Below are 22,158 nucleotides of genomic sequence, written 5' to 3'. Positions count from 1 at the left end.
CGGCCGTATAAAGAGCGGATCATTTGGGGGGCCGCGCTCCGAGGGAAGCACTGATGCATGGGACTGGATCCTCGTGTGAGACATTCAGGAGGGGATATTTTCTGCTGTATGTCGCACAGGACGTCTGCAGTTGCTGCTGACAGATCTTGGTATGGACAGATAGCCTGCAGCGGTGGGATAGTTGTTTGAAGGATGGGAGAATACTACGGATGAGTCTGAACCAGACCAGAGCAAGGAAGGGAACCCAACGCCGCCCAGTATTACCTCTGGATGGTACCTCGGAGAACCAGGCAGCAGCAGCAGCTATCCAGATACCCGACAGACAGACCATCCCTCCCTCGGCAATGGGCCAGCATTGCCCAGGCTGGTCATTTGCCTACCGAATAATGACAGGAATCATGACATCCCCACAGCTACGTAGGTTCGTTTAAGTGGAAAAGTCCGGCCAGGTCACGACCGGGGCGCGGTATCTTTAGTAACGGCAGCCCCTATTGGCGCGGCTCCACCCTTTTCTGACGGGCCTTTCCAAAGTCCCAAACCGCGCGCCTCCGTCCACGCCATCACCAACTCACCTGTGCATATCCCCGTCTTCGAATCATCGTCGCCACTAAGTCATTCTCTTGGGTCAGAGCTGGTCTTCTCCGATCTCAATCATCCCACCCTCGTTATCTGGCTCGCCCTGCAGCCACCCAACTTTCTCTTCCTGCAACCCCCCCCCCCCCCCCCCCCCCCCCCCCAATCCCTCAGCCCGTTTGAGGCCTGCAGTGTGATCTATCATCACCCGTCGAACTCTCTCTTCAGAGTTCTTATTCCCTCTCATTTCTTTTTTTCGCCCTAGTGTCCTCTCCATTCTTTCGTCAACTTCCCGGCACTCTCTCAGCCTGCGATTCGATATCACCCCAATCCGTTCCCTCACCTCCGCATCGTTCCGTCCGGGTATCGCGACTTGCCCAGCCCATCTTCCTCCTCCCCCGACCCTTTAGCTGTCACTTAATAGCTTTGGCGGGATCGCGTCAGCATGCTTGCTCTTCAGCTACACACACTCTCTCTCACACTTGATACCGCAGCTCGACCTCCGTCACTCAGAACCCGTTATTGATTATTCGCGACTGACCTGACCCGGTTTGCTGGGACCCGTCGTTCTCCGGGAGGTTGCCGTTCTATCCCGACATGGCCAGCAGTCGCGTCACCCCCCTTCCAACTCGTTTCACCACCTCGGCGCGGTCCCAATCACCGGGCCGGCCGACGGTACCCAACTATCAGACCATCGATCCTCTCCTCGGCAATCTCTCCCCCGAATCAACTCTCCAGGCCCTCTCCTCAACCGACGCCGTGCCCAGGAACGAACAAGTCGCCCACGATATCCTCTCGAAAAGTATCTCCCAGGTCTCTCCAGCAGAGCGTGCCCTCGGGATTCGCGCAGCCATTGCGGCTCAGAAGCTCAACCTATGGTACAAAGAAGTTCAGTCTTGGGTTTGGCCCAAGCGGACCGATGCTCACCTTGGGAAGGGGTTCGTCCCCCCTTCCGGCGCTTCCGACGATGAATATTGCGGAAGTCTTCCCGCGGCCGTGGTGGAGGAGCATGAAAAGCGGATCGAAGAGATTCGGGATGGCCTGGAAGTCCTGGACGTGGACGAGCTTAAGGAGCACGTTCTCAATGCCCACATTCCAGCGCGGTCTCGGCCTTCGTCATCCAATAGCACCCTATCGGTGCCTCCCCCGCTCAGCTATGTGCAGCTGAGTGACTTCACCGCCGTAATCACCGCCACCATTCTTCGTGCCCTTCCTCTTCTGTCCCGTCTGAACAGTCTCCTCGCTACCTGGGATGTTCGATTGCTGGTTCTGCGCCAGATCCCCGAGCTGCTCCGGAGACTGCGACTGGCTCGTTCGGAATTGGATTCTGCTCTGGATTTGTTAAAGTCACCCACCCTCCCTGGCGAGACAGATCCCTTGTATTCCCGCTCCAATTATCATGCCAAAAGGGCGATTTTAGAAGCAACTGTTGTGTCCGCAGGCCGCCAATTGGACCGCGTACTCGATGCGCTGGAAGGACGGGAGGATTCCCTCCCCGAGAGTTGGATTGACGATCTGGAGGGTATCGAGTCCGAGTTTGGCACGTGGGTTATGGAAGCTGAAAGGCGCACCGTCGAAAACGAATGGCGGATGACGATCAGCACAGACCAAGGTGCCAAACAGGAAAACCCGCAGGATACGTCGACGCAGCTGTCACACGAGAGCAGGGATCCCGAAAAACTATCCCTTACCACGTCGGGGTCCGTGCCGCAGACTAGTCACCTATTCCCTATGGAGACTATTGCCGAAGAGGAACCCGTCAGTCCCACTGAGCCATCGCCTTCGAATGAAGCTCCAATTGAACAAATTATCGCGGTCCCGGAATCGGTTGTCATTCCTGCTTCTCACACCCCCGATAGCGCCGTCTCATCTCCCATTCCATTGGCTACGACCGATGCTCTAAATAAACCAATTCCAAACACCCAGCCCATTCATGCTCCACAGCAAGAGTTAACACCCCCCTCTTCGGTTCCCACTTCGAATGCCTCCTCGAATGATTTAGGCGAGGCTGACTTGGCCGACGAACCTCGGGCGACCGAACCAGCCAGTCGGAAGGTTACCCAGCCTACAGAGGCATTGGACGATAGCATCATCGCGAGCGTTTTGGACAATTTGCCGCTTGAGGGGAACACTCTCGAGCGTGGTTCGTCGTTGCTGGTTGGAGAACAAGCGAATGCGTCCCTTCCTTCCGCCGGCTGTGAGACACCTCTCTGTTCACAGGAAGATGCAACCCCGCGAGCGTCTCTAGACATTCAGTCAGAGGCCGATACTTGCCGTCCTTTCCAGGCTATCGCAGATGCGCCCGTATGTACTCCAAAGAAGGAGCTCGCAGATCCCATGTCGTTGCTGCAGTTTGACAAATATTCTCGTCACTTGTCACCTGCCAGCCCTGATGCGCCGTCATCTGATGCCGGTAGTGTAATTATACGGCGACGACCGAGTTTGATGCAGTCGCCCCTCAGTCAGCAGAAGGGGGCCTCAGATGAAACGACATTTGAAGCCGAGAGCGCTCGTCCTTTGATTGAGAGCTTTGATCAAGGGCAGCCCGCTTCCGTTGAACATCAAACAGCCAGTCCGGCCAGTGTGACGGCTCAGGCTGTATCCACTGAAGTCCCTCCCGTGCCAGACTCGTTCCCGTTGCTGCCTGTCAGTGATTCCCCTGAGTCACCAGCAAAGGCGGCAATTTCCAACAAGGATGGGCAGTCTCCAATTCGCCCTACGAGTGTCGCGCATCAGGAGCCTAGTGATGGTGGTACTCTCAAAAAGCCCCTGGAGAGCCCGATCAAACTGTCCAAAACGCGACCAGCGCGCTTGTATCTTGAAAAGGAGAAATCGAAGTCTCGGGGCCGGCGGACATCTGATGCTTCGTCTCTATCAGACTATCCATCTCTAGTATCGAGTCCCGAGGTTCATGAACCTCATACATCCTCTTCTGATGGAACGCCTCTGCTCCTTGAAACACCTCCGCCATTTCACGATGCTTATCAGTCATCTGACCCCATGCCACCTGGTAGTGACCATACGTTGCGAGAAGATCGTCTATTCCGCCTCGACAACCAAAAGCCATCGCCACGTGCCAATTTCGCGCACAATCGAAACCTCAGTCTTCCCCTACAGCGTTTCATCAACGAAAGGTTGGAGATGAATTACGAAGACGAAAGCGGCAGTGATATGGATGGCCCTGCTCACAACAGAAAATCCACTGATGTGTATGCGGATTTGCGCCTCGGCCAGAAAAAGGCACTGTTGCCTCCACATCACAGCAGAGCCTCCGTGTCAGCCAACAATCCACGACGTTCTGCAACCCAAATTCTCGATGTGCCTCGTGAAGAAAGTCCTAGGCCAGTCAGCAATGCTAGGACGAAGGTTTTGTCTAAGGCTTGGGAGCACAGGAAGAGTTCCGTTCCGAAGAATGCGAACAGCAGTGCTCTGCAGTCCGAACCACCTGCACATTCGACTACCACGCGCTTGAGGAGACAGTTAACTGCGCATCCTAGCCTTGAAAGTATTGGGGCCTATAAATCCAACGCTCGATCTAGTGACGAGGCCTCTTCCGTTACCGCCTTTTCTAAGCCCGGGTCTCGGCCATCTACGCCGGGCTCTCAGTTGAGGAGGCCCAAAGATCATCTAGACGAGAAAATCACTTCTATCTTGTCGACCCTCCCTACTCGAATCCATTTGATGTCAGTTGAGGATAAGGACTTCGATGGAAATTCTGTGGCGACATCGATTCCCTTGAAGGCCAAGGAACGGTTCCGTTCCATATCGCCCCAAGGCATGCCGTCACGTAGCAGCACGCCCACCCCGTCCTTGACCCTGACACCTGCGCCCTCGCGCCGCAGGTATTCTCATGCACACGCCCCCGAGGAGAGCTCCGTGAAGCTCTATCATCTGCATCGGGGTGGAAAGACCGCCCCGACGAAACTTTTCGTTCGCTCGGTGGGTGAAAGCGGAGAACGCGTCATGGTTCGGGTCGGAGGTGGGTGGGCAGACCTGGGGGAGTACCTGAGGGAATATGCCATCCACCATGGCCGTCGGCACGTCTCGGACACGCCTCGTGTTGAGGTCCAGGGCCTGACGACCCGTACCTCCCCCACATACTCCACAAGTGGGCGCCGCACTCCATCCCGACCGCGATCTGTCATTAGCAATCGGCCATCATCTTCGTTGGCTATGCGCAAAACCAGACGTACGTCGAACGTGTCTGATGTGACCGAGTTCAGGGCAGGTGGAGAGATGCTGAATGCTTCGTACTCACCTATATCGACGGTCTCATCGCGCAGACGACTGTCGGCTTCATCCAACGCCTCAATGGGCGCGGCCTCTTCCGCGAGCGAGTTCCGTCACGGGTCCTCATGCTCTCCGTCTACCACTGCTGCTGGTGGTAGCTCCCATTCGATCCCGCTTGGCCTGGCTGGGCCGAAGCCACGGCCGAGACATGTTACCATCAGCCCAGAGAGTGAGGCGTGGGTTGAAGATGTTCTCGGCCAAGCTCGGAGGAGCTCATCTTTAAGGCCGTACAACTATGTACCGCCCCTAGACCAAGAGCCTGCATCCAAAGCTCCCACCATTCCCAAGTCCCGAAGCATCAGTGACCTAGGAATGGTCGGTTCTAGCAGGCGCGTCGCACTACGAGGACTTGCCAAACGCTAAGCCCTCACCTGATCCTAATCCTAATCCTTGATACCTTGACCTCATCTACACTCTTTCTCCCACCTCCGTCCCTCCCTGCTTTGTCTACTAGTACTGGCGTTTGCCGTTTGCCTGGTGTTTCGGTTTGGACACGGGGTACTAAAAGTGTTAGACAGCATTGTCCGTTTTTCCTTTCGGTTGCATTGCATTCTCAGGGCGAACAATCTTTTTTTCTTCCCCTTCTTCTTTTCTTCTTCTCATACCAGACATACACGTCCATTGTTTGTCTTCATTTACTTACCAGTGCATCAGCCGGATTTCTTACCTTTTCCATTCTTGTCCTTCATCTCTTTCTCCATCCCTTGTTGCTGGAGATCGCCTGATTGATTCCTTTTAGGTCCTGGTTGACCGCCATCTGTTTTATTTCATCTTTCTTGAACTCCTGTCTGCTTGTTACTTAGCCCTTGTGATTTGTATGTAGATAGATACCCTTAGGTAAGGTTGGGTCTTTTCCTGCTGCTGCTGTTGTTGTTGTCGGTGATAGTGGTGATGGTGGCGGTTCTTGTGTGGGTGTTTGCCTTACATGTTGTTTGTGTCTATACCTCTTTTCCGTTAGGGGTAAAAGGATGGATAGGCATGATTGATTGATCAGTAAATAGGAATTGATCTGTTGATAAATCGTATCGATTGTCATGTGTGTTTCTGTACGGTGTATCCTACTTATAGTATGTGAGAGGTGGTGGTAATAAGTCCGTTTTACCTACTTCGAAATCTCATGATGACGGTGTTGAAATCAATCATGATTCTTACTGCAAGATAACAAGCAACAGGATCAAAGAGCAGCAGCAGCAGCAGCAGCAGCAATATGGCCGAAAAAGACGAGAAAAAGAATCAACGCCGCCATTCCCATTCCGGACCGACCAGCAATATCCAAATGTCCGTCCATCACATCATACAAACGAGCAAACGTGAAAGAGCTGCGTACGTAATTAGGGCATAAGTCGTGGTTGAGCATGTGTCAACAGGGTAGCAAAAAGAAAAAAAAAAAGTCAAAGCAGTCTCTACGAGGTCTCTCCTTCTGCAGATGACTCCTGCGGTTTAGGAGCTGGTTTTCGTGCCCATGGAACGTTCTTCTGGAATAGTTCTCTTAGTTCCGGAGAAATGACCTTGGTCTCTCCGTCATCGCCTGGCGCGGTACTGGGGCCAGCGCTGACGCCGCTGCTGAAGGCGGTGCTTTGCGGTCGTTGGGGCGATTTGCCTTTGTTTGGGCTTGCGGAGGAGTCCTGGGTAGGCTTGCGTTGGTGGGCTGCGGGTGCAGGGAAATTGTTCTTCTTGTCGATAGCCTGGACGGCCCGCTCGAAACGGTGGAATAGCGACTCCGCGCGGGTGAGGATCGGGACGAGTTCCATTGTGTTGGAGAGCTCGTTGACTAGTGATGTTAGGATTTGTTCTTAGGATTGCAAGGGTGGTGGGCTTACTGTATTTTAGAACCTCGTCAAACTGCTTCAGATGGTCCATAATGACATCCCGATGCTTTTCAAGGATGGCAAGTGCGATGAAAAGATGGAAGCTGCTAGAAAGGTAATCGGTCCAGAGCGTTTCCCAGAGACGCAGGACGTCGACCCATTCGAACTCGCGCTTGTACCAGACTAGGAGCATTCGGAAGAAGAAGAAAAAGTTCGTGCTGTCAGCGGACTGGAGATGGAGGTAGAGCTGGGGATCCATGAGCTGCACAAGATGGTCCAGGGTGAGTAGCTGCAAACGCATGCCGGATTGGTCACGAAGGAAGTTCCGTTCCTGTGGGAATGCATTAGTACGGTAGGTATCGGTAGGGGTGGCATTTGTATTACCATTCTGTCCATGAAGCCAACGAACGCCCAGAAGGCAACTGCATCGTCCTGCATTACGGCGTAAATTGGAGCCAGGAGATCGCTCATGCCTTGAACATAGCCCAGGTCAGGATTGTATTCGTTATACGTAAGAAGCATATCTTTCATTTGTTCAAGATGCACGTTCGTTCCTGTGTCTGCAAAAGGCGAATCCGGGTCTGGGTGGGGAATATCTTCTCCGGCAAACAGGGGTATCGTGCGGTCTGTACGATGGACATCTTTCTCTGTTGAAGATGTGAGAAGAGGCGCAGTGCCTTACGCAGCGGCGAGGCTTACCTATTCTGTTTCTCTGCTCTTTCCACCAGTCAAACTCTTCCGTCGTAGAAGTGCCTTCGATCATTTTCTCCCACCAGGCACCTTTCAACCGGATGTACTCATCACGTTTTGAGTTCATCAGCGCTTGCCGTTCCTCATGACTGCTATCCCACGGATACACCCCAAGGAGGAAGAGCCATGCTTCTTTTCTGACTCCGTCATTGGGATCTAGACCCCCATGGAATATCCTTTCCTTGACTTCTTCAACGGTTAAATGCATTCGTCCGGTAGTTGGGTCAAAAAAGCCCTCCCACTCCTTCAAGGTGACTGTCTTGCGGCGTTCCTGAATGGACATAGTTCCCGTCTCGAGCTCAAGGATCTCAAACTCCCCGACAGAGCTATCCTCCATGCTAAGAACATCCCGTGCGGTCCATATCCGCTGGTTCCTTTCGCGTTCACTCTGCTCGGAGATGCTCATAGCCCATCGGGCCAAGTACAACCTAGCGCTATCAAACTCATCTTGTAAAGTTTGGATTTCCGGGGTCCTCATCAGGCGACGAACTTGCGGAGGGATCCGGGGATTGTCGGCTAACTCATTAGCCGTGCGCCTAGTGAACGTAGTAATCTTGCTCAGCTGCTCAAGGACTTTCCACCTTGTCTCCTTGAGCGCTTTCACAAAAGGATCCATCCCAGCATCCCGTTGTCCGCTTCCGCTCGCCAGTGCAGGTTGATCCTGAGCCTTCGCCACCGAGCCATCTGCAGTTAAAGGTCGTCCAAACGATATGCGATCTTCCTCAGACGGATTGATCAGATAAACACTGTTGTCCACGGCGGAGCGCTGGACTTCCGCATACTTCCGAAGCCATCGCAAAACCTCATCGCCTCCCCAGAAGACACTCCCGTCTTCACCGAACGGGTCAAAGCTCTCCCTGGTTCTCTTCTTTTTCTGCAGTATCGTCGACTCGCATTCAGTGTCATGGAAAAACAGCGCGGGGAAGCTATCACCAGCGCGCGTGTTGATCACAAGACTCCCGAACCACCAGCCCAGACTCGGAGGTCGCACAAGAAGTGAATAGATCTCAGATAGGGGCACAGCAAATGCGTACAGTCCTATGGGGTCCTTGAATGTGGTTGTTGTCGGAAGAGCAGGCACTAGATACTTCTGCCGCGGAGGGGAGGAATCGTCTGATAGATCAACCTTGACATAGGTGCTGTAGGCATCCCCCAGGGAAGATTCGGGGACCCAGGCTAGGAGGTAGGAGGAGAGGTCTGACGGAGAGTTGCTGGAAGCGGTATTTGTGAAAGGAGGGAGGGGCTTTTGTTGGATGAGGGCGATGAATCCGGGGATGTTATCTTTCGAGGAAGGAGTTGGATGAACGTAGACCTGCGATACTCGGGATTGAATGGGTTAGCCAATAAATCATACAAATGGCTATCTGGTAATTTACCTTGCTTTTAGAGAATAGAAGCTTAACTCCTCTGCGCGAGGTGGAATGAGATATCGTGTTATACTCATCCTCCTCGTCGTCACTGACGTCGTAGTACGACGCCGTCGGGGAAGGCGGCGAAGGAGGAGGGGTGTATTTGATTCCGTTGCCTGCCATGTCGGAAGGGATGAGGCGAAGGGCTGAGTTCCACGGGGCCGAGATGATCAAATCCTATTCATAATGCAAGCTCGATCCGGAGCTTGTTTTTTCTGAAGCAGGTCTGGGGGACGGGCAAGTCAGCCACCGGTCGGAGAGGAATTGCGGAGGGAAAGCGAGTCACGGCCGGAGGTCACGACGTAATCGTGGGGTCCACCGCTTCCATGTGATCCCCTCTTCGCCTCCATCCCCTGCAACGCTCAACCAGAAGAACTACTCACATACCTTGCACTGGGCTTCTAACAGCGTATCTCGAACAAGTCACCCAGGAGCGTGGTGCTGGGAGGGATGGGTAGGCAGAATGTTCCTTGAGAACTCCATTGCCACCGAACCCAAACAGTGATGACTGAACTGCCCAGGCAGCAACAAAACTTCATCGAGATAATCCGATTATCCGCATTCAATCACCGAAAGGCGACTAATAGTAGCCTGTCAGATGGCTTGTGGTTGCAGCTCTTATCATTTACGCAACATTCCTTGGGCGGCTACACTCTGCAAGCGCCTGGATGATCTCGGATCTCGTCCCTGGGAGCAATCTGCACAATATATGGAACGAAGCATCGATCTATATCTTTTCCCCTAGCCATCAAGGCGAATTAAAGGTCGAATTTACTACAGGGGTTACTTATCTCTAGTTATGCCAAGCAACATCAGAATCACCAGGGCGATCCTACGTGTCAGGCTGTCAGAACACCAACCATGCTTCTGCAAGGGTTCCATATGACTTGTCGACCCTCGATCATTCGCCATTGCCGAAGGCGTCGCATAAATCTGGTCTACTGACGCACAGGATTTTATAGCCTGTTCAGGAAACAATTCACCCGTCCAATGAAGGGCTGTTCTCATACTTGCAGATATGCAGTCTTCGCTAGACTCTTTAAATACCTCGAAGAGTGGCTTGATGCCGTCTGTAGCCATACTGCATCATATATCTCTAGTCATCTTCAGCTTACACTATACACAATGTCCGAGCTCATGCGCACCTTGCCAGCTTCCTGGTATCGTAGTCTGCCTCTCTACCAGCTTGAGCGAAGAGCTATCTTCTTGAAGGTGAGGTGTGAATATCCGCGCGTAAAATTATCACACTAATATTCCTCTAGTCCTGGTATCTCATGGGCCCCGTTACCAGGTTCTGTGATATAGGAGCCAAAGTCGAATATGAGATAGCGCAACGATCTATCCATGTTTTCAGAAGCTCGGGAGATGAGCCCTTTCCTGGACAAGATGAGATTCGAGTAGTTTGTGCACAGAGTGTATGTCCAGCTCGGCGCATGCACTGAACCGAGAATGCATTCTTTCCAAACCCCGAGTACCGGTTCAATCGAGCTGCTGATATTGACCGAGGCTCAGGAGCGACCTTTACGACACTATGTCACGCCCACGGGTCTCGTCTTTGCCACTCTATCAGAAGAAGCGCCCAGTTTCAACGAGTATTTCCCGGACTTGGAGCCATTACTTCAGAAGGTGAATTTCACCAAGCTCCCGTACAGACACAGCATCAAATACGAAGGACGATTTAACTGGAAGACAATGTATATGGCACTTCCTCGTATTCGGGAATGATCATGTCTCCTGACTTGGACAGGGTCGACGGTTACCAAGAATGCCTGCATTGCCAATATACCCACCCGTCATTCTCCATTTACTATCCGCCAACATCTTACGCGGTGCACAATCACCAGAATTTCTCTCAGCACATCGCGGACCCGGAGAAGCCCGGTGATGGTCTGTTTCTCTATTTCTTCCCGAACTGCACTTTGAATGTCTATGGTGGAGGAATGTCTTCGTTCCGAGTCTGCCCAACCGATGACCCGAATGTCACACGGATGGAGTTCGACTACTACCACATGGAATCCGGCGAGAAGTTTGATGAGTATTTCCGGTTTGTGCGGCAGGTGGCTATGGAAGATTACGAACTGTGTGAGAAGGCTCAAGACAACCTCACTAAAGGCATCTATAGTGAAGGGATACTCAACCCAGAGAAGGAGAGCGGGGTCTTCTGTGAGTACTCCAAGGCTGTTTTATTCCACTCGTGAGCTGAACCAAGCCAAGTTTACCAGGATCGCGTTTTTGAATTGGTGTGTCAGCAGCACGCGGCAGACAAGCTGGAAAAGGAACGCAAAGAAACGGAATTTGATAAGCGAAAGACGGGGCCGAAGGGTGTCACAACAGGCGCATGAGACAAGGAAACAGGTGCCGGGAATATGCACGTTCTTATCAGTGACGCGGGAGATACATCTACATAAAGTCTGGCCCATGTAGTGCTTTATGCATGTAGCGATAAGGTGTCAAGTGACTTTCTGGTGAGGATCGGCCAAAGCACCATTAAGGTCCATCATACTGCGACTCGCCTTTGACGCATGTCGCTGGAAACTCTCACCATATCTGGAAGGTCAATACAGGCTTTCTTGCTTTGCTGCATGGCCATCGGCTGGCAATGTGCTCGCTTACTGGACAAAACAAGGGCACACATGCAAACTAGCGGAGCCAACAGGGTCAGTGCTCGGTCTCTGGTGTTGCTTGCACTTGTTTTTAAGAAGCTTCCACAGTAATATAAAAATGGAGAGGTTCCTGTTAGCAATTGTGGCTCATTAGTCATTGCCAAAATGATCACTGAAAGACTGAGCTCGGCTCTCTCCTCGGCATTGTCAGCCTCGATACTGGTTGCACTGCTGGTGGGGTTAGCTTCCCTCCTCCACGCCTTATACCGATCTTTACTTGATGGACACAAGTCACGGCTCAGAACTGAGTCGAAGGAATCCAACATAGGACCTGGACAAGGAGACAACGAGAACGCTGTCTCCAAGGAGTCAGACTTTCCACAAGACTGGTGGACTGGCTCTAGTGTGTTTGAGCTGGAACGACGTGCTATCTTTGCCAAGGTATGTGCTTCACATCACTGACAAACATTAAAAATCAATCATTCTGCTCACCTACGACTGAACTAGAAATGGATATATCTTACACATCGCAGTCGATTCTCCAAAGCCGGTGACTACCATTCGTTTGACGTGGCCGGCATTCCCATCTTCCTGATTTTAGGGAAAGACGGCCTCGTGCGGGCATTCCATAATGTCTGTCGCCATAGAGCTTACACAATCACGAGAAAGGAGTGCGGTTCTTCTACGGTTCTTGGGTGTCGATATCATGGTTGGAGCTATAATACTCATGGGCAGCTTATCAAAGCCCCTCACTTTGACAGCGTGCCAGGCTTCGATAAATCGCAAAATGGCCTGTTTTCAATCCACACCACTACAACACCTACGGGGTTTATCTTTGTGAATCTCGACGCATCTCCCTCGGTGCGTCCTGTTGATACAAGTTCTCTTGATTCCTTTGCGAGAAGACACGGCATTGGAGGACAGTCTACTTGGCTAGGAGGGCAGACAATCGAAGGCCAGTTTAATTGGAAATTGGGTTGTGAGTTCTTCCTACATATCATCGTGCTTCAGGTGTCTAACATATTGAATTTCAAGTGAGAGCTCAGAGATTCATCGACAGTACGAAACTCCAGCACGAACCCCCACAACCAAAGTATCGGTTTCTGTCGTCGCGCTTGTTCAATTCTCCGCGAAGGTGCTCGGAAGACATCAGGGTCTTTCCTTTTACGACCTTCCATACACTCGAGGGGGCGGCGATTTGGTATTCTTTGAGCTTTGTTCCCATATCTGCACAAAAGACGTCAGTTCGATTCGACTTGTACTCACACCGAGATATGGGCGGTCCTAGGCGTTCAGCAATACAAGATGATCTATCTAGCCGATTGAAAACCGACATTCAAGTACTGGAGGTAGAATTTCAATCTTATTTCGGGAGTCCGACGTACGTCCCGCATCCATGTGGCTAAATGTAGGACTAATGGATGGATTACTTGTCTAGGCTCCCCGCTGTTATTTCTTCGGCATCAAGCCCGGATGTTGCAGGTAAACTGCCGGATGAGCAATGCAAGTCTTTCTCTCACTGAAGAACATTTCAAGCGAGTTTTCGAATAGGCACACAGAAAGCGATCCTCGATATCCTTAAACGCCACTCGAAGCTGGAGAAACAACAAGGGACCGAGGTATTTCCTGCTACAAGGAATTCTAGAAGAAATGCAAGATTTGAGCAGGCTGAACAGCGTCTGTTAATCCCCTCCTTACTAATTCTATCTTGCTAAGCTTGGATCGCAGTCTGCAAAGACCTCGAGTGCCAAGACACTTGGAATCGCAAAAGTCTCGCTTGGTGAGTATGCATGGAATAATACTCCGTAGTTGCAGACTGTGCGACCACATGAGTCAGTCGTATATGAATTGGGAAACCCGGTCCCGCTTGCCATTTAATCATAGTTGACAAATTCGGTTTTCATATTCTTGATACTAATTTGTGCAATGATAACATGGGTCTCAAAGCAGCCAGCTGGCTGTTTCATGTTCAATTCGGCTCAGGGCATTGTTTCAGGCTGTCCGGGTTCCTCTGTCAATAAGACAAACAGTGGACAAGCAAGGGGCTGCAGGGGATGAAAACAAATCCCGAGAATTTTGGACAACTGGAAAAGAATGGCGGAGAGCACATGTGAGCTTGAAGATGAATGGACCTGTCGTTTGGAAATGCTTCTTGGAACTTACCGAAAGATGTGGGGTGGATCCGAAATCGCAGGGTCCAGCACTCGAGTGGCAGCGTGTCAACCTTCCCTTTTCTCCCGCCCCCACCGTCGAATCAGACCCATCGTTTTGATCTGGGCCTGCCCCAAACGTATAAGACGCTCAAACCCGGACTTGACAGGGCAGACTCTGTATTCATTATTGCTGACTCTATAATTCGCTTTCACTCTCACTCGCTTGCCATAAGTCAAACTTTTAACCCCCGGAACCACTGCACGTCTAGCGTGATCGATCTAAATTTCCGAGACGTTCTAAGCCATCGTTAACCCTTTCGAGGTAATCTCCAGGACGGACCAGATCAACTCATTCCTGCCACGTGGATCAGAGCTAATATCAAGTAGGCGCATCTAGTCCCTAGCAAAACCTAGTTTCGAATCTGTAGGACACACGTCGGGTACCTGCTATGGCTTTCCCTCCGATAGCAAGGGCGACCTTGCAAGCTGCGCTAATTAATGCCGGTTCCAATGTGCTGGCACAGGTCATTGGAGCGTACAGGGATGAGGTACGTCGGTTTATCCCTCAGGTCGCATGAAACCCTGGGATTGCGGGATCAGGGTACTGCTGTATACGTGTGAAATATCACCGGACTGACAGGTGACACGGCCGATCGGCAACCCATGGGGACGGTATCACTATATGCCTCCTTGGTTGCCGATAGTGCGATGTTTACAGAGACCCTTCCAACTGGACAATCAAGCCTTGTTTCAGTTCACAACCTGTGCTTTCATTCTCTCCCCGTTGACCTTCCTATGGCTCGAAGGACTCGAATCGAAATTCCCCGGCTACAATGATAATTCTGCCCCCAGCCCCAAAACGGAAAAGCCGAAGCAGAAGCCCAAGCTCAATGTAACCAATACTGTCGCCAAAATCGTCATCGATCAGATTGTTGGAGGTGCCTGGAACACGGCAGCCTTCATCATGACCATGGGGTTTCTGCGCGGCCAGGACTGGGAGTCTATTGTGCAGCAAATCCAAAAGGTCTGCTTTGGCCCCCCTGTTTATGTTTGATACCGGATTGCTGACCCAAATCAGGACTTCTGGCCCATCCTGGTGGCGGGGTTCAAGCTGTGGCCGATCGTCTCGATCTTGAACTTCACGGTTGTACCAACAGAGAAACGCCTGCTTGTTGGTAGTCTGTTTGGTGTACTCTGGGCTGTTTACTTGAGTTTGATGTCGGGTTGAAATTCTTCGAGATTACCCCAATAGCCGTTGCAGACACGTGCCCAAAACCAACCTAATTAGAACTTGGCTGGTTAACAGGACCCTACAAGACTCGGACACTCTCTCTATTAGCTTAGCAAACCATTAGCTAGACGGGACCATTATCCTGAATCGACGGATCGTACCACGCTAGCCTGCAGGTACCTGCCCACTGGGGAAAGTAGTAGATAATCAACCACCACATAGGTCCACAATACAAGTAATAGGAGCTTCCTTAAACCAAGCGGGGAAACGGCGGCACGCAACGTTGAGGAAACTGTTGGGCGATACGTTCCTAACCTGGGCCTCCTCCATTTGGCCCCCATAGTTCATTCACCTCCCGGGCATCCGAGAGCTGCAGCCTAGCTCGAACTGGCTCAAGGACCCCAGGCCCCCACCCAAGCTATTGAATTATATTTGATTGAGCTTGTATTGGTCTTACGCTTGGGTTTAGCTGTATGATCAGGATGAGAAGTTACTGATACGAAGATAAGGGACGGTGGACAACATTATCGTGATCATTATCAAATCACATTAAAACATAGTGCAACAACTAATGAAGAGTGAGTTACTGCAGCATGTTTATTGGAGGAAGTAGAAATTCTTCTTTTCTTGTACGTGTATTAAACAATTGGTAAGTCAAGCGGATGTAGGAAGGACCATGAATTTTGTGGATTGCGGAAATCTACGCGTCTTCTCTTGTTCTTTTTGTCGTCCTTGGCTTTGTCATGTTCTGAGTGATTCATATGGCTTGACCAGTGTATTGCAGGGTGGGGTTCTCTGTGTCTTGCAATCATCAAAATAAGATTGGTAGGCCTTACACCTCTCCGCAATGCAAACGCACTCTATGATAAGACTCAATCACTCGCCCCGCGATCTTAGTACTGGATACTCCTGTGAGATTGGATACCGTCCTTTCTATAAAGGATATGGTAACTTGCCCAGAAAGTTGACGGATATCCGTCTCTTTCCAAGAAGACCTCGTGACAGTCCGACTTCGATCCTTGGTACGGATCGCGGACGGTTCTTTCCACTGGTCTTTCGAAGTAAACTTACATTAGAGTCGCAGTATCTTGTTGTGAGATTCTATTGTCTGAGATTAGCTGCATGAGAAGTCCTCTACATCATTGTCAGCAGACGGCGGTAGTGAACCATAACCTTGTGTGAATGCCACATCAGGAATAAGAACCACACATCCTACCTATATAAGACTGGCGTTTTATCATCCCGCTTAGGCTAAGCGATATAGGGAAGTTCTTGTCAAGTAGGCGATTACGCTAGTCCTGAATTGGAATGTTTTTTCGTATGTTGGTCATCTCTCCCATGGAGCAGCGTCGAAGCCAAGTTGCATCCATCAAACCAACATGACTGTGCCACACATACAACAGTGATATCAGGGACGGATGGTCGAGGTCAGAAAGTCAGTCCGGAACTTAACATGGAGTACCTGCAGACTGGATGAGATCGAAATCCGCTTCACGTTTCTGAAGCCAACACCGAATGATCGTGGTACTGCTACCGGGTAACTGCCAGTTTCAGTATGAGGTAGGTACTACATGCAGGCGGCATAGGCGTTGATTGTATGATACATCCTTGCAGAAGGGCAGTTTGAGAGATTGAGCTCATCTAAGCTGCGAGATCAACTGTTGGTTCAAACACATTCACATTGACGTTGAGACAGTGAACGCAGGAGAGACAACGGCTCGCTGACGGAAAGACCTGCATAAGCAATGATGGTTCGCATGATGTCCTCGAATCTTACTAAGATAACCCCCCCTTCGTTTAACTAGCTTTTACGCGCAGATCGATTCCATTATCGCATGCAGGAGTTGTACTCCGAAGTCCGAACGCCCGCGACTGATTGATTCGACCATCCAGGTGCGTGCCCACCTGGTTGCATGGACAGGGATACAGCGTACGCAATGGGTCGGTGAATTGTGACCTCACTCCTATTCTTATTGCCGGGCCTATTGATGAAGCACTGCCCGGGCACCCAGCCATGTTGAATGGCTGCTTTTAGCGTCTGGGCTGGTAGAGAAGCCCGTTACGGAGTACTGCCGGGTAATTAATAGATCAGGGCTGTGGCTGCAGTCTCCAGCTGCACCATGCGGACGGCAGAAATTCGGGATGGTCACAGGGATAGATCCCTGAAGAATGGTGATCAAGGAGGCTGGTGGATGGCGCAGCCAGAAGGGATTTTCTCTGTGGTCCCTTTTTCTAGATAGACTTGAATGATCAACTCGAACCTTGTACTCCGTAGATAAGGCGTGCAACCGTGCAAGGCATATTACGATTTCTGCTGAGGAACCATGGGAAGATTACGCTTTTCCCTCCATTACGATACCTGACCGGGTGTGGCACTCGGATTCGGGCTAGTCGCACGGGCTAGTTTTGGCCCCCGCGGTTTAGCCCAGGCTTTGCTTGACGGCTCTCTCGAGGCGATCCATTCTTCGTCCCACCCTCCATCAATGCGAAAGATTCTCCCCTTCAGGCTTCCCCTCGACCTATCGCGGCGCGCATACCCCTATTACTCCATAAATTAGCTGGCGTCATGTCGCCGACTCCCCGGCCGGTTTCCCTCCGACACCACAGGGATATGAAAAGCGTCCCCGGCACGTGGGGAATGTCAGATCTCACCCATTCTTACTTAGGTCGGACCTCAAATGGCAGACATCATCCCTATCTACTCTCACATCCCATCTTCGCGCATCTTGGATCTCTTTGTTGGTAGCTCGTCATATGGTCCGCCGCATTTCTCTTTCTTTGTTCGCTCCCGCGACGTCGGCTATTAGAATACCAGCCCCTAGCATTGCGCTATTCATCGTCGCTTTGCGCTAACCTTATGCGACAGTCGGGTGGCACGTTTGACGATCCCTGTCACTGTTGCTGAAAGGATACGCACAATCCAGGAGCAGCGTTCGAGACCGATTTTCTCGGGATTGGTTTCCAGCAGAACGGTTCTGCCTTAGCCCGTTTGGGCCTCGAAAGTCCTTCGGCTGGGCTGGCTTCTAAATATACGAAAAGCACCGGAAATAACATTGTCGACGGTGGCAAAGAGAGCAACTCAAGTATATCGCCTTAGACCATGTTCATGATCAGAAGCACACGGATGCACTGTTCCATATAACAACGGACGTTGTGTATAGGTAGCAGCCAATTGTCTTAACCAACAAGGCGCCCCGGAGGTTCCTGTTGCCCCGACTTGGAAGACTCAGCTACCTCGAACCGTCTTTGAACATCAAACATAGAGCTATATAAGAAACTGGAATGCCCGAGATGGAGATACTACACTTGCCCGATCACACTCCATCCGGTGTACAACCTTTAGATGTCTCAATGGAATCGCAAGCTCATCTTTCGGAACACGAGATATCAGATAGCGCAGACGTGGTCGATGGTGACATCGATGAAGAAGAGGACGATGTCTCGATTTCGTCTATATCTGACAAACCCCCACCATGGTCAGGAACTCGTTGGGCTCGTTTCTTCCCTGAGCTGTCCTCTCATTTCTCCTTGACTTCTCCGACGAACGGTGCAAATCCTTTCTCCCATCATCACATGAAGGGCGCACCTCATGTGGATAGTCAACTACAGCAACCGGAGAGAAGTAAAGGGCGTTCTTCTTTGTCATCCGACGAGGTGGCGGATAACAGATCGTCGAGTTACACCAGCAGGTCATCCTTAACGAGTCAGGGATCCGAAGCTACATCACCAACCCGTAAATCGGCCGATGGCTTTCACATATCATCTCCCGCTGTGGCTGGCGCTCTGGGGGAGTCAAATCCTGAGCAGCAAATTCCCCATCCCTTACAAAAGCGGCCTTCGATTGCCCAGTCTATAGACAAGCCTCTTCCTCAAGAGCCACCGATCGAGTTGACTCCCCTATCAATCCGCCATAAGACGTCCCAAACGCGGGATTGGGAACTGGATCACTATACCCGCTTGAAACCTCCGCCGCGCTCAATCACGAAACCAAGCTATCATCATTCGACGCTGTCGCAGGCGACCAACGACCTGGAAAGGACTTTGGCTGGACTCACCGAGCAGCGCCAGGTACCAGAGCAACTTTCACCTCGCAGTCCTCTTCAGGTCCTCGATGGGCCTTTGCAGATTAGTAGAGGCAACATGGACATGGTTGCTACGCGACCAGCCCCTCGCCCCCCTGCTAGCGCGCATGAAAGCCAACAGATCCGCAGAACCACATCCCCCGAAGACACGAAACGAACAAAGAAACCACATAAGACCAAGCCGCCGTTCTCCTTTGCAGTGCCAAGCTTCGGTCGGAAACTTAGCCGTGCCCATCAGCGATCTACTAGCAGCTCTAGCTCAAAATCAGAGCCTGAGTCATATCGGGCCAGTGTCCTACATCCGCCAGTGGTTGCGGAACTCGAAGACTGTGGAGTCGCTGAACTACAAGGGTCTTCAATCAATGGCTTTGGGGGAAGGCCGGCATCCGCAGGCGGGGAGAAAGAGCTTCGGATGAAGCTTCCCCGCCTTCAAACAAAGGAAATGGGGACACTTCGCCGGGCAAGCATAAGGCGGCCTTTCAACTCGACGGGAGGTCATATCCACACCACTCGTGAACACTCAGAACCGCATCAAAGGCCACTCGAGAGAGCAAGGAGCGTGTCCCTCGGCGAAAAATATTTCGTGTCATACAGTAAATCCGGTGAGACGTCATCGATCTTTACGCGTCAAGACCAACAAGTTCCCACAGCTCCAGGGACTGTCTATGAACTGGAGGCCAGTCTCCCATTGCCGCCAGCTGAATTGCAAGGCGATATTATGACCTCGACCTGTGAAACTATAGGTGCGATGCCTGCGATGCCTGCGACTCTGCCTGTTCGCGTCGTTCTGTCGATCTTGGAGCAGGTCAATTCACTTGATGAGCTTTTCAACGTTGCAGTTCTTCGCAGAGATTTCTATCGCGTGTTTAAGCAGCACGAGCTGAGGCTCATACGAAGGGCGGTTTTCGCAACGTCTGCGCCAGCGTGGGAGTTACGTGAGATGAGCCCTCCATGGGACGCCGAATGGCAAATTCTGTTCGATCCTGATGCCCCAGTGCCAGAGTACACTCCGGCCTGTTATCTCAAGCGCTATGCCCAGGATATCTACACGCTGGCACATCTCAAGTCCCTTATACTAGCTCGGTGCGGGACTTTTCTGCGTCCAGAAACGATCCGTGGGCTGTCCGGCATGGATGATGTCCGTGCTACGGAGATTGATGACGCCTTCTGGCGTGTTTGGACGTTTTGCCGGATTTTCGGATCTGGGAAACATAGAGAGGGAGACATTGTGGGCCAGCTAGATTGGCTGAGGGGTGGTGCCATGGCTATGGGCCGACGTGTGTCGGTGGTCACGTCTATAGCTGATCCGTATGATGCCAATAGCGTCTTGTTCGAGCCCCCTGCCGGATTCGGTCACGGTAACAAGGGTGGTTTATCCAAGGAGCAACTTCATGATATGACCGAGATCTGGACTTGCCTAGGCGTGCTGCTTCAACCAATGCACGGTAAGTGTAGTGAAGCGCGAGCGGCTGGCATCTTCGATGGGCACGATGTGGCAGTAAATGATCCTGCAAAAGAAGAGGCAGTTTTAGGTGAGTGAATTGCATCTGTTGGAGGGCTGTCATTGGATTTGCGCTTTTGCCGAGAAGCTAATACTCTTTACAGAAGAGTGGACGTACTATATCCTCACGCTCGGGCTTTCGGCGGTCTTGATACTCGGTTCGATTCATGCCTATGATGATACTGCTGTGGTTTTTCAAAGGGCTCGATCAATGGGCTTGACAAAATGGGAGCCTTCTGACACTGGTGCGAGCCGTTGCACGTTCCTCAGGGAGGCTGTGTCAAAGGCTTGTCAGCCACGGCGAAGTATCCCATCTCAAACATCTCTACGCTCTCCTAGCTTCAATTCCCAACCATCCGGGTCATCGCTCGTCAGTCGGGAAGGCTCTCCAACGACCAGCAGCCCCAGTGAGAGAATGCCTTCTCCTGACTTCCACCGCCGACGACAAGCCGCCTATTCTGCCCAAATAAGGAACCAAAAGCAGCAGCAGCAACTAAGTCCATACGGTGTTATGCTTGCGGAAGAACGGCCCTTATCTCAGTACGCAACAATCATGAGCCGTTTGGAAGCTCGCGCGCCCGCGCCACAACCACCGATGTCTGTGTCGAGGATGGCAACGTCACCTACTATCCACTCCCATGTCCCGAACGTTCATTATATGCAGGCGCCCCAGCCGGTCACGCCGGTCATGCCGGTCTATCGACCACAGGTCCGAGATCCTGTTGATCAGGCCCTCGACACGATGGTCCGGGAGCTTGGCTTTGAAGAAGAAAAGGCCAAATGGGCCCTTAAAGTAACCGATAATGGCGAAGGGATTAACGTAAATGCAGCAATAGCGTTGCTTATAAGGGAACACAAGAGCCACGAGCAAAATCATAGGGGATTCTCCTTGAGAAAACGCAAGAGCTTTCTATCATCTGTCATTAACAGTCCGGAGTCGCGGTATTCCGGCTGGAAATGGGCTTAAGCAGCTGGTTATTCCTCCGCAGGTGTTGCGGTAACTCTTTCCGACGTTAGGGTTCCCAGCGCCAATGACAACAACAGATGCGGCTGCAGTGTACATTCCCTCTCATATTCTACCTTTCGCCTTACGGTCTCTTTCGCTTGGTGTTTCCCTGGATTCCACGACTTTGTTGTTTTCGATACCACTTTGTACCATCCATACTTTACCCATTTCATCTCTGCTGTTAGCGTGTACGACTATTTTCCATACATCCCTAGATCATCGGCTAGAAGGCCTATGAAAGATGTGGTTCTAGATTCCTATAACAATTCTTAGCATAACCTTTACCAGGGTTTTCCCATACCAAGGTCAAGGGTGTTCTATGGTTGCTTTCACAGCCTTCTCCCTACCGAGGGATGTTCTCCCTTGAAATGGTCATCATTCCAGCCCTGGGCTCATGAGGCCATAGCATATTGACATCCCCCTTCATGGGGAGGATGCCCCGCGACTTATAATAGTATACGGGGGACGGAGAATTCGAAAAGGATGAGGCAGGCCTCTCGTAAGCTGTTTCGCCAGGAGCCCTTGAATGGACCAGAAAGGCATCAAAGTGCTCGACGTTCGCAGATCGGCCCTTTACTCCGAGAAGAACGCCCCATTGTTCCCTGCCATCCACGTAAAACGAGTCCTTACAGGCCAGCGGCCACGCCGAACCTTCTCGGCCCAACCTTCCCTCCCGTCCACGAAGCCATACTCGGTCGCGGGTGTGGAATGAACAGCCATGGCATCGACCAGAGGGGGGCGAAAGTTAATTC

The 22,158-nt window shown here is 51.6% G+C and overlaps 6 protein-coding genes across 6 annotated transcripts; 5 read left to right on the top strand and 1 right to left on the bottom strand.

Moving 5' to 3' along the window:
• The first annotated feature begins 1,004 nt into the window (after positions 1–1,004).
• Positions 1,005–5,514, top strand: BO80DRAFT_29083 (GAS2 domain protein). The gene has a single exon (XM_025714993.1). It carries the CDS (start codon positions 1,171–1,173, stop codon positions 5,224–5,226), a length of 4,056 nt encoding a protein of 1,351 aa, XP_025577026.1. The 5' UTR covers positions 1,005–1,170; the 3' UTR covers positions 5,227–5,514.
• A 721-nt stretch (positions 5,515–6,235) lies between these two features.
• On the bottom strand, positions 6,236–9,303 carry BO80DRAFT_423608 (GTPase-activating protein GYP7). The gene is made up of 6 exons (XM_025719089.1): positions 9,218–9,303; positions 8,798–9,056; positions 7,371–8,733; positions 7,056–7,318; positions 6,684–7,002; positions 6,236–6,634 (listed from the first exon to the last, which is right to left on the bottom strand). Exons 2-6 carry the CDS (start codon positions 8,951–8,953, stop codon positions 6,267–6,269), a joined length of 2,469 nt encoding a protein of 822 aa, XP_025577025.1. The 5' UTR covers positions 8,954–9,056; positions 9,218–9,303; the 3' UTR covers positions 6,236–6,266.
• Positions 9,304–9,955: 652 nt separating this feature from the next.
• Positions 9,956–11,172, top strand: BO80DRAFT_443493 (aromatic ring-hydroxylating oxygenase subunit alpha; the record flags this gene model as incomplete). Its single annotated transcript, XM_025721362.1, has 5 exons — positions 9,956–10,042; positions 10,093–10,245; positions 10,337–10,524; positions 10,578–10,993; positions 11,045–11,172. 5 exons carry the CDS (start codon positions 9,956–9,958, stop codon positions 11,170–11,172), a joined length of 972 nt encoding a protein of 323 aa, XP_025577024.1.
• Positions 11,173–11,598: 426 nt separating this feature from the next.
• BO80DRAFT_351750 (putative iron-sulfur cluster-binding protein) lies at positions 11,599–13,217 on the top strand (the record flags this gene model as incomplete). Its single annotated transcript, XM_025715595.1, has 6 exons — positions 11,599–11,874; positions 11,941–12,412; positions 12,469–12,814; positions 12,872–12,915; positions 12,985–13,110; positions 13,162–13,217. The coding sequence occupies 6 exons, from the start codon at positions 11,599–11,601 to the stop codon at positions 13,215–13,217; spliced, it is 1,320 nt and encodes a 439-aa protein (XP_025577023.1).
• Positions 13,218–14,035: 818 nt separating this feature from the next.
• On the top strand, positions 14,036–14,814 carry BO80DRAFT_453897 (Mpv17/PMP22 family protein; the record flags this gene model as incomplete). The annotated part of the gene is made up of 3 exons (XM_025722045.1): positions 14,036–14,134; positions 14,305–14,610; positions 14,665–14,814. 3 exons carry the CDS (start codon positions 14,036–14,038, stop codon positions 14,812–14,814), a joined length of 555 nt encoding a protein of 184 aa, XP_025577022.1.
• A 3,354-nt stretch (positions 14,815–18,168) lies between these two features.
• BO80DRAFT_443491 (ubiquitin-associated domain-containing protein) lies at positions 18,169–21,367 on the top strand (the record flags this gene model as incomplete). Its single annotated transcript, XM_025721361.1, has 2 exons — positions 18,169–20,431; positions 20,505–21,367. The coding sequence occupies 2 exons, from the start codon at positions 18,169–18,171 to the stop codon at positions 21,365–21,367; spliced, it is 3,126 nt and encodes a 1,041-aa protein (XP_025577021.1).
• Positions 21,368–22,158: the final 791 nt, after the last annotated feature.

Source organism: Aspergillus ibericus (assembly GCF_003184845.1).
Source record: "Aspergillus ibericus CBS 121593 unplaced genomic scaffold BO80scaffold_12, whole genome shotgun sequence".
Taxonomy (NCBI): Eukaryota; Fungi; Ascomycota; class Eurotiomycetes; order Eurotiales; family Aspergillaceae; genus Aspergillus; species Aspergillus ibericus.
The sequence above is the reverse complement of the archived record's forward strand: the minus strand, read 5'-3'. Positions and strand labels throughout refer to the sequence as shown.

Coding starts and splice junctions, on each gene's coding strand:
- BO80DRAFT_29083 (XM_025714993.1), top strand. CDS start 1,171: ATGGCCAGCAGTCGCGTCACCCCCCTTCCAACTCGTTTCACCACCTCG.
- BO80DRAFT_423608 (XM_025719089.1), bottom strand. CDS start 8,953: ATGGCAGGCAACGGAATCAAATACACCCCTCCTCCTTCGCCGCCTTCC. Junction 7,319..7,370: donor AGAGCAGAGAAACAGAATAG/GTAAGCCTCGCC, acceptor CATCTTCAACAG/AGAAAGATGTCCATCGTACA. Junction 6,635..6,683: donor TGACGAGGTTCTAAAATACA/GTAAGCCCACCA, acceptor TAACATCACTAG/TCAACGAGCTCTCCAACACA.